Source organism: Stenella coeruleoalba, assembly GCF_951394435.1.
Source record: "Stenella coeruleoalba genome assembly, chromosome: 8".
NCBI classification, from domain to species: Eukaryota; Metazoa; Chordata; class Mammalia; order Artiodactyla; family Delphinidae; genus Stenella; species Stenella coeruleoalba.
In genome coordinates this window covers 97057214-97068346 of record NC_137154.1, presented here as the reverse complement: position 1 = coordinate 97068346, position 11133 = coordinate 97057214, and the positions used below count along the sequence as shown (strand labels likewise).

General features: G+C 48.5%; 1 protein-coding gene across 4 annotated transcripts in view; it reads right to left on the bottom strand.

Moving 5' to 3' along the window:
- The window catches only part of SORL1 (sortilin related receptor 1), a 255232-nt gene that overhangs the window by 7517 nt on the left and 236582 nt on the right, over positions 1-11133 (bottom strand). For all 4 annotated transcript variants that reach the window (XM_079930365.1, XM_079930366.1, XM_079930364.1 and 1 more), the window contains exons 41-46: positions 10333-10517; positions 6985-7104; positions 5896-6060; positions 4405-4579; positions 3268-3374; positions 505-697 (exon numbers count right to left, since the gene is read on the bottom strand). In XM_079930365.1, coding sequence (XP_079786491.1) covers positions 505-697; positions 3268-3374; positions 4405-4579; positions 5896-6060; positions 6985-7104; positions 10333-10517 — 945 coding nt within the window. The remainder of the gene's footprint in view (positions 1-504; positions 698-3267; positions 3375-4404; positions 4580-5895; positions 6061-6984; positions 7105-10332; positions 10518-11133) is intronic.

Below are 11133 nucleotides of genomic sequence, written 5' to 3'. Positions count from 1 at the left end.
AGCTAGTGCTTCCCAAGCAGAATCTCCTTTTTCAACAAAACCTCCCTTTCTTCTGCTTTACATTCAGAATATGGTCACCTTAGAATCCCAGCTCCTCACACCATGCCTGACTCAGGAAGCATTTTTTTTTTTTTTTTTTTGGCGGTACGCGGGCCTCTCACTGCTGTGGCCTCTCCCGTTGCGGAGCACAGGCTCCGGACGCGCAGGCTCAGCGGCCATGGCTCACGGGCCCAGCCGCTCCGCGGCATGTGGGATCCTCCCGGACTGGGGCACGAACCCGTGTCCCCTGCATCGGCAGGCGCACTCTCAACCACTGCGCCACCAGGGAAGCCCAGGAAGTATTTTTTAAATATATCAGTATCTGATTAAACTGATGCATAAATGATTTTCCTTGAGCTGCAAGAATATTTTAAATGCGTTTTAGAAAGACACATGTTTATCAAGCCATGCTACATCCTTGATATATTTCCTTGGACTTGAAGATGGACAACAACAGCAACTTACCAGATCCCAACTCATCATAGAGCAGGACAGCAGGCTCCCCACAAATCTGGCTGCCAAAAAGGCATCGTGCTTGGACAGTGAAAGTATAATTATGACCCAACTTCAGGTTGGAGATTTTAAAGAAATTGTCAGTCGTATTCCCAAGGTAAGCTGTGATATTCATGGCACTGTCAAACATGTGTATCTCGTAGCCCTGAAAACAAACACGGGAGGGATTGCTCAGGAAGTTAAATAAGGAATCTAACAGCTGCTACTACTGGTTCCAACTCTGTGAGCTCCTTATTGCAGACATTTATAGATGCTAAAGCAGTGTGTGTTTCGTACCAGTTCTTTTTACATAGCACTGAGATATTAGATTCAGAAAATGGGAACATTCTCATCCCCAACATCTAACTACCCACTTCTGAGCCACATAGCAGAAATGAAAAGCACAGACCTAACAAAAGCCATTTTAACAAATACTCCGGTACAGAATTCAAAGTTCTGGTCAGCAATCCACTTATCTCAAGGAATATTAAATGAAACAAAGAATCCAGACAACATAGCAACAGGTCATTGAAATGAGATGGACCAATAATAAATCCAAGTTGCAGTGGACTCCAGGCATGGGGTAAAAAATAAAAGCAAGACGTTTCTCCTTAGAACAGCCTATACAAACTCCATTGCTGGCTTGCAGCTCACTTCCTATCTCCGTGCTTTCTAGCTCATCCAAGCTGATCTCAGCCCCAGACAAGCCTGGCCTTGAACTAGGCAGCACTGCAGCAGCTCAGCCTCTGCTCACTGGGGGAGTGTGAAATAAGCATCCTACTTAGACTGGCTCGGGGAGAGTCTTGGACTCCTGTGCTGGAAAAATCCCTCTTGGAACAGCCCGAACCCAGCATGCTGGCTGGGATCAGGATTGACTCCCAGACTTCCCGGTTGATCTCCAAGTCTTCCAGTGTCATAGCTACCAGCACCTCCCCCCACCGCAGAACCCCTCCCGTCTTATTTCTACCCACATATTGGGCCCCACTGCATAATCATGGTCTCCTGGTTCTCATTCTGATGACCTGCCTCTTCTTTGAACTCTAAGTCAGGAGGAAGGAATAAGGACGCATTAAGCTTATGCTGGAACCCTGCACTGGGAATGGAATACTGACTGCAAGCCCAACCTTTACGAAGCTGGGCTCCTGCCACGCTGATGACAATTGGCTGCCCGACTGGGTCTCCCTACAGCACCTGCCTGGAGTCCCACTCCTGCCTTCTTTTTTATAGACTACTAACTAGCATTTATTATTTTCTATCTAATAAATATGTGGTGTAGGACATTTGCAAAATACGTAAGGGGATAAAGAAAAAAAATGTAAATGATACCAACATCAGCCATCCATAACTGACTTGACCAACCCTCTTCTAGTGGGCATCTAGGGTGTGTCCTCTTTCTTACTGTCATAAATCAAGTTCTTTATGCACACTGTTTCCTTAGAGTAAAATCCTAGAATTGCTGGATCAAACGATGTAACACTTTCAACGTTTCTGATACCTATTGCCAAAGTGCCTTACAGAAGGTTGAACCCATTCATATTCCCAGAGCACTCCTCTCCCCAGCTATGACTCATGTTGGTACTACCCTCCCCCAAAACTTTTGCCAATTTAATGTGAAAGTGCTGTATCTGTGCTGTTTAGATTACTAGTGAAGCTGAAACTTTATTTTCTTTTGCTCACTGCTGCTTGAACATTTTTACCTTGCTACCTGTTCCTTATTCAAAATTATAACACAGTTGACCCCTGAACAATGTAGGGGTTGGGGCCCTGACTCTCTGAGCAGTCAAACATCCGAGAATAACTTAGAGTGGACCCTCTGTATCCTCGGTCTGCATCCTTGCATTCAACCAACCACAGATGGTGTGGTACTGTAGGTTCCACATATAAGTGGACCTGCACAATTCAAATCTGCATTTTTCAAGGGTCAATGTGTTTCTGTTTTGAATTGATTTGAAAGCTCTCTTTACACTTAAATACATTAACCATTTATATGTCACAGTTGTGAGAATTTTCCAATTTTGATCCTTCTGGCATTACACTGTGACGATTTAGAACTGGAGGGCTCTCTGCCAACGCTCTACCCCGAGGTAGCCACGGTTGATTTACTGGGTATCTATTTAGCTCATGCTTTGCTGACAATGGGGCCAACCCAGCTCCACTGGAGAATCTGTCCACCCTTGGATGGCAAATCTATTCCCAGGTGCCACTCTCCTCCTCCTCCTCCTATCTCCTGCTGTGAGTTCAGTAATTGGTCTGCTAAAAACAAAATGAAACAAGGTGTTTTTCATATGTCAAAAGACTATCTTCAAGCACTTCCTGCTCACTGGAAAGAAACTGGTAAGATTCCAGGTTGGCAGTGCAGCTCAGTTCCCCAGTACTAAAGCCACAGCCCCGCCCTCAGACTGTTTGGGAAAGAGGGGGCCCTGGGTTCTGATGCTGAACCCCTGTCCAGCCTCAGGAAGCACAGTGAGGACTCCAGCCCGTTTCCCTATCTTTCAGGGGATGACAAGTTCAGGACTGAAAAGTGCTTAGTGCAGAGATTCACATCTTTAATGGGCAGTATAAACATTTCACTAATTAGCAATCCTACAGAAAATGGTCCTTTAATTCTCAAGTTCACTCCCCTGCCCTATTCTTTCTTTTTACTCTATCTATGCCAGCATGCTGTTAACGAGCTCATCTCTAAAATGGCATTTCAATTAGATTTCCAAAGTCACTGAGAAGGAGGGAGGAACTTACCCTGCTTTCATTAAAATGCTTTTCCTTCAAAGCTAGGCTTTTCCAAAACAGAAGAACATGGTCATTTTCTGTTATGATTTTTAAGGCATCAGGTGCTGATAATGAAACTGAAAATTAAAGGTGAAGTAGGATGCGGTTAGTAGCTCAACATCTGAGTCTCCGTTTTCTTGTCTGTCAAAGGTTGATTAAATAATGCTAATCTTGAAGGGATAGGTTAAGGAAGGAATAATACACATTACCGCTTAGTATACAGCCTAGCACATGGTAGACACTCTTTAACTGGCATCTCTTTTGTTGTTATAATACCTTTAGCCAAGATATCTGGACATTATCTAGACTCAAGGATGGCCAAAAACAAACGGGGTAGGGGGAGGAAGGGATGGGGTAGGAGGGAACCATGTTCAAAGTTTACCTGGACTTCTGCTCTGGTTCCAGTCTACTTTCGTGCTCCAAATGCCAGAGGCCTTAGAGGTCAGTGAGGGCCTAGGGAGCTCGGTCTGAAGACAGAGCCCTAGAATGACCACCGAGTATGGCCCAGGCCCACGGTTCACACTGCCGGCCTCCGTTACTGACACTCCTGATATCGCCTGCTGCTGTCCGAGTAATTGAGCTTATTACTTGCTCTCTGAACTTGAGCCTGACAGCTGAGCCAGCCTGGAGCTGGCAGCAAATCCCCCTTTAATCTGCTGCCCAGTTACTGGTCTCCGTCCATTTCTGCACATGATGTCGCCCCAAGGAACCACGATGACCTCAGTCCAGGTGCCCAGATGCAAAGCTTGGCTTTAAGTGGCCAATGTTCAGTTTTATTTCCTAACTCTCTTGGAAATGTCAAAACCAGCTAGGGGAGGGGAGACTAGAGGAGATGAAGAATATGGAAAACGACAGCCACTCCCCAGCCCACAGCGCCCTGGCCACCACCCTGCAGCCCAGATACTGGGACCCCTGCACGGCTCTGCCCCAGCGTGGACACTGCGGGTCGTCTTCGCACTTCCTGTGCAATTACTGATAGAAATCCTATGTCTTCAAAAAACTAAAAAATAAAAAAGGAAAAAAAGAAATCCCATGCCTAGAGGCGTTCTAGCGGCACTGGGAGTGCCTTGCCGTGTGAGGGGGGCCGCCAATCGCTCGTCGGCTCACCTGTGGTAATTTTGATACTGGAGTCCTTGCTCATGTTCCCCAGCTGGACGATCACATGGTATTTCCCTCCAGGCTCCAACTTGCTAAGGGTGTATTCCACGGTACTGTTGCGAGATTTCACCTTGTAGCTCCGGTCACTCTTCCTTATGAGATCTTTAACTGCAACTGCATATAGCTAGGACAAGAAAAAGACATTTTAATGGTAATCAGGAACCTGGAGTTGTTTTACTCTTTGTAGTTCAATGGTGGCCCATGTAACATAAGTATGTCAGTGGTTGTGACCCCCAGCAACAATATTTTGAGCCCCAATGTCTGTTCTTTGGAAAGCCTCTGGGGTAGTCATGTCCCAACCTTATAACAAGTATTCACTCCCAGATTTGTACAGAGAATTGTCAGTTTGATCCACCTACCCCACCTAACCCCAAAAAAACAACTCTAGGGAAAACCACATTTGTGATGGCAGCAGGAGGTAGGTTGGAACATGCAAGAAAAACCCCAGTTCAGGGCTTCCCTGGTGGCGCAGTGGTTGAGAGTCTGCCTGCCGATGCAGGGGACGCGGGTTCGTGCCCCGGTCCGCAAGGATCCCACATGCCGCGGAGCGGCTCGGCCCGTGAGCCATGGCCACTGAGCCTGTGCGTCCGGAGCCTGTGCTCCGCAACGGGAGAGGCCACAACAGTGAGAGGCCCGCGTACCGCAAAAAAAAAAAAAAAAAAAAAAAACCAGTTCAGTGTTCAAATTCTCTATCCCCACTGCCATAGTGTCGGGATGTCGTCAGAGGGGAACAATGAATGAAAGTGTTCAATCCCAGCTCTAAGAGACAAAAAACCCCATTTACTTTCTCCCAGGTTGCTTCTTACATCTATGGGGACAGGGAGAAAGTAAAAGGACAGGTAGTAAGCACAGGGAACTCAATCAACAGGAAGAAGCTGAGAGTCCAGAGGAGTCTTTGTGACCAAGCATTTAAAACCACCCACCCCTGGGACGGCAGGAAGGGCAGAGGGCATGGAGGTCAGAGCAGCCTGGGCAAGGGAAAATGGGAGGTTTTTTCTAGAATCAATGCCTCTTCTCTTAGGGCACGGGCCAGCAAACTTTTTTGTAAAGGTTCAGAGAGCAAATATCTTAGGCCTTGAAGAATAGATGGTCTCTACCACAATTACTCAACTCTTGTTTGTAGCATAAAAGCAGCTCTAGATAATGTGTAAACGAATGGGTATAACTTGGTTCTAATAAAACTTTATTTAGAAAAACAGGCAGTGGGCTAGATTTAGATTTGTTAGTGAAGGCAGAGAAAGCAGAGAAGGAGGGACAAACCAGTACGGTAGCCAGGAATACTGGAGATGTGACAATGAAGAAGAGGCACCTGTAAGGACCCCGTCTTTGACCAGGCAGAAATAGGGGGAGACCGCCTGCTGAGCTCCAAGCACCAGGACTAGGTTTCTTGCCCCCTTACAGGACCCACCCGCCCCCGAACCAGACCACGCGTCCCCTCACCAGGTCCTGGTCAGGAGAATCGTATGGGGATTCCCACTTGATGACAGCGGAGGTTTTGCCTGTATGAACCACGTGCAGGTGACGGGGAGGAAGCCTGCTATCTGGGATCATCCTCACCACGACGTAGTCAGAGGACGGCCCCTGGTAGGGCGCCACCACCCGGACCTGAAACAAACACCATTGGAACTCATGCAGTTGTCACCAAACCACTGTTTCAACAAAATAGTGACATATGGATACAATTAAAATTCAATGCATACAAAAAGATGTAGAATAATTCCCCACCTACCCCAGATCTCTAATCCGTTTTCCCAGAGGTAGTACTAGTAGTGATCTTATGTGCTTCCTTCCAGAAATGTCCTACACAAATATAAGCCCAGATATACGGGTACGTGTGTACAGATATGTACTTATATACGTGTGTACTTATGCATGCGTGTCTATGTGTAGCCTACTGTTCTTAATTTTTTTTACACAAATGCAAAACCATTACACATATTATTATGCTCTTCGCTTCTTTTACTTAATAATACAGCATGGAGATTTTTCCAAATCAGTACATTTGGAGTTTGTTGTATTTGTGTTGGATGGTTGCACTACACTCCATCACAAAGATAAGCAACAACCCTTTTAACCAGTCTTCTCTTGATAGACATTTGTTCCAAATCTTTTGTTTTCACAAGCAACAATATACCAAACATGTTTCTCTAAATATCTTGGCACACATGTAAAAGTATGTAAGCTAAATTCCTAAAAGTGGAATCTGACAAAAGCTTTTATTTATTCCTGTGACCCATTCTCCAAGTTCTCAATCCTGCACAAGGGAGCTGTAGTTGGCTAAGTGGCCGTTCATTCTGCGTTTCAAGTAAAAACCTGATGCTTGTGAAAAAGAACCATCCTCCCGTGTGTGTCTCTCTCACAGCCCCTCTCTCTCGCACAAATACATGCACAGGCGCACACGCATCGCACACGGATCCTGGAATCCACATCTCCAGCTCCCCAGGTCCTGGGTCTGAGCCAGGAGGCCAGCAATTAAGACAGCCTCAAAAAATAAAACATTCTTCTGTACTCCTGGCACAGGAAACTTACCAGAAACAAATACTGCTCATCCCCACTGACAAGGACTGTTTTGTTGTGCTGTGATGTAGTCAAGCTCTTGGGGTTGCGATACAGGTCAAGAAAGGATGTGGCATAGAAGATGCCGTAAACCTGGTAAAAGGAGAGAACAGAAAAGGACACCAGTTCAGTGGCCAGTGACCTCACTCTCATGAAAGTCCTAATTTAAGACCCGGGGAACCACTTCAAATGAGCTCACAAAGAATTCTTCATTCAACATCTATTGCATCAGCATTTACAGAGAAGGCACCCTGGGCCAGGCAGTGGTTTCCCACCTACAAAGATAAATACGGTGCAGACTCTCCTCAGAGCTTGCTTTTTTGAGGAGAGCCAGGCAGAGAGGAAAAACAGAATTATCAATAACAAGATGCAAATGTGGAAGGTTAGATGCTATACTAGAAGACTGCATAATAAACTGGGGAAAAGAGGGGTTGACCAAGGTGCGAAGGGGATAGCAAGCGTGCAAGCTCGTGGAGGGGGCATGGGGAGGGAGGGCGGGCACTGCTGGCTGCCTAGGACATTCCCATGCTCCCCTCGTCCCTCAGCAGAATCCTGGTTCTTAGTGAGAACTGCCACCTGGAAACATGCCTACACCCACACCTCCCTCCAAGCGGCAGAGGCCACGTGACAGGGCTGGTCAACAAGATGTCAGCAGATGTTCCAGGCAGGACCTCGGTGAGGACACATTGAAATGCAGGGAGCGGTGCCCTTCTTCTGCCCTCCCGCTGCCTGGAATATGCAGGGTGATGTGGTCCAGGAGGCCCTCTGGACTGCAAGGTGATGCCACAGGCTAGAGGTGGCAGGGCCTGGGGCCCAGATCAAACTGTGCTGCGGCTATAGAGCTCCCAGACGGCTGAACTCCAAACTCTGACCGACTTGTAATTAGGAGGGAAATAAACTGTTGAAAGCCACAGTTACTCTCCATTCCTGTTCTATGCACCCATTCTTAACCCTAATTGGTACACGTGGAGTTTAAAGCAGGAGGTGGGAGTCTGATGGCCTCATAGAGGGGAAAGTAGAAGCTGAGAGCATGTTTCTAATGGGGGAAGCATGAGGAAGCTTCCTTTGTAAGGTAGAAACAAAGGGCATTTTCTCCAAGAGCATATGAGCAGGCAAGAAAGGGGACTTGAAAACCGTACAAGTTTGGAGAAGCTGTGGGGATGAAGGGAGCCCATCAGGGACATGCAAAAGGACTTGTGTGTCTCAGATGAGCAAACGGGAATGGAACAGGAATAGGGGAAGGAGAGAGCTCAGATGGGATGGCAGAGGGGGACCCAGGGCGCAGGCAGGCCTGACCCCCAGAGAGAACAGGCCCGTGGCCACCATGGGGTGGAGGCTTCAACCAGGAGCCAGGAAAGGGGTCCCTGGAGCGACGGAGCCAGGGTGTAAGAAGGCCCCACGCAGACAGTGATGGGGGCAGCTCTTGCGGTGCTGACGGCAGCCCTGAGTGAGACCCCAGTGTCCGCAGTGAGATGAAGACGGGCGGAAGCTGAGAGCTTCGTCCAGAGGACTCCACCAGCCCCTGACCCTTGGAAGGCTACCGTGAGTGTAAGGGATCTCTCAGCCAGGAGGAGGCCGGGCTAGGCTCCTTCTCCAAGTTCACGTGTGGTGAGACACTAAAAACAAGTCACGGGCCAGTGTTCTGTACACGATGCCCCACTCTGTGCAGACAGCTGGGGGTGGCAGGTGGGCAGGCTCTGAGTTGGGTACTTAAACAGAGATAAAGGCCCCTCTGTGATAACGGTCTACTTCCAGGTAAAATGGAGACCGGGGGGGCTCTGGGCATTCTCATCTCTGTCCCTGCCCCAGAGTCAGGTTCTGGAGCAACAGAAGAGCCCGGGCTGTTAAATTAGCTGGACCTGAGCTCTAACTCAGCCTGTTGCTTACTAACCCTCGACTTTGGCCAGTTACTTCACCCCCTCTGAGCCATGACCTCCTCACTGGTAGAGAAGGAACATTTACCCCACAGAGCTGATGAGAGGACTAAGTGCGAGACCACGGATGAAGGGTGGGCATCGTGCCTGGCACACAGTGGGTGCTCAGTTAACTCCTACCTCTCCCTCCTTCTTCACGGCTGATCTCACAGACAATTAATTACTTGCAAACCTTGGTTCTTTCCCCACGAACCAGTCCTGCCCCCGATGCACACTGGGGATGCCCTCAGAAGACAAGACTCATGCCAATTCCTCCTCACCAGCCACTGAGGATTCACTAAGGCTCAATTACAGATTTAGTTCCATATGCTTTTCCATTTGGAAAACCCAGAAAACAATCCTTCCCTTCAAGAACTTACAAACTACTCAGGGAGATGAGAGTGGACAGAAGATATCAAATCGGATACGTAGTATCTAATGAAACGTTATGCTGCGTGGCATCAACTCTAAAGGTTTAGGAGTTGGTAAGGGAAAGAGATCCAGTAGAAGAGCTAGGAGTTGACTACACAGCAGCAGGAGCAGGAAGGATTCCAGGGAAGAGAGAGCAGACGCCCTGGCGCAGAGGCAGGAGGGGCATGATGAGAGGCTTGCGAGGGTGCACCTGAAAGCAAAGGAGGTGCACACTGTGGAAGGCGGGAAATCAAAGCCAGGCTCAAAAGGAAGCGCAGGGCTTCCCTGGTGGCGCAGTGGTTGAGAGTCCGCCTGCCGAGGCAGGGGACACGGGTTCGTGCCCCGGTCCGGGAAGATCCCACATGCCGCGGAGCGGCTGGGCCCGTGAGCCATGGCCGCTGAGCCTGCGCGTCCGGAGCCTGTGCTCCGCAACGGGAGAGGCCACAACAGTGAGAGGCCCGCGTACCGCGAAAGAAAAAAGAAGCGCAGATCTAATTCCAGTGAGTCAAAATGCATACATGAAAACAAAAGGCCTGTATACAAGTAAGAGCCAGCATCCTGGAATGAACTGGGGTGGGGCATGTTTGGGGGGACAGAGAAAGCAACCTGTGGGCGGGGGATCCCCTAGGTGAGGAGGGGCTCGAGGAGCCTGAGGCACGGTCCTCAGGCGCATACTCATTGTCCTGCAGGCGACTTCTCACCCATCCCTAGGTGAGACTCCCAGCTCGGGAATGTGCCCCCTCCTCAAACTAGGTCTATTCAGCAAACAGCAGGGGGCTCTTCGTCTTGGATGCCAGGCCAGGATGCAGAAAGGGAGGCTGAGGCAGGATGTCAGGTGCCTCTAGAAGGTAATCCAGAACTGACTACAAGGGCAGCTTGTGTCTGGGGTGAGAAGAAAAACAACAGCAACAGAGGGGGAAGCCCTGGGGGTGTCTTGTGGCCTAGTGCCAGGCGACAGTCCATCCGTGCTCTGCAAGGGTCATCCTGGCTGACTTACCACATTCCTGGGGCCGGTCCAGGTGCATTCCACCGCCGTCTGATTGACGGCCTTGGCTTTGAGGCTCGGGGCGGGTGGGCGGACTCCTCTGGTCGTGACATGCTCAAATGCCAGAGGACTGTCCCCCAAGTCAGTCTTGGCCCAGGCAGAAATCTCGTAGGTTGTATGAGCTGTCAGGTTGCCCACTGGGGAAACAGGGACAAAGGGCTGGGGGCAGCAGTCAGGAATACATATCTTTATATGCACACCCTATGTTTTTTAATGTCATCTCTCCATTTAAGTGCGCCCCACATGCTGTAGAATTTTTATTACTTTACAGATTCACTCGGCGTGATTTATTAATGACTACTGCAAGCAACACACTGCATTGGCATGGGAAAATCCCTTTGAAAGCTGCCTATCTGGGGATATAAATTGGTACGACCCTCCTGGAGAGCCATTTGGCCTTGTCTTGACATCCTTCATAACCTTCAGTGCAGTTAAATGAGAGGGATCCCAAAATTTGTGCAGCCAGGATGTCTGTCACAGCGTTTGTTATGGCAGAAAAAAAGTATAATCATCTGACTGCCTGGCAACAAGGCAACAGTTAAATAATGTGCGTCCATGAGCTTCACGTGCATTCCATGAACTATTACGCGGCCACTAAAGGCTGTTTCCAAGAATATATAATGAAACTAGAAAATTCTGTTATTTACATTCAGTGAAAAAGGCAGGATATAAAATTCCATATAGTATTATTCAAATTTTATTTAAGAAGATACAAAGAAATCAATGAGGAGGAAAAGTATTAACTTAGAACCA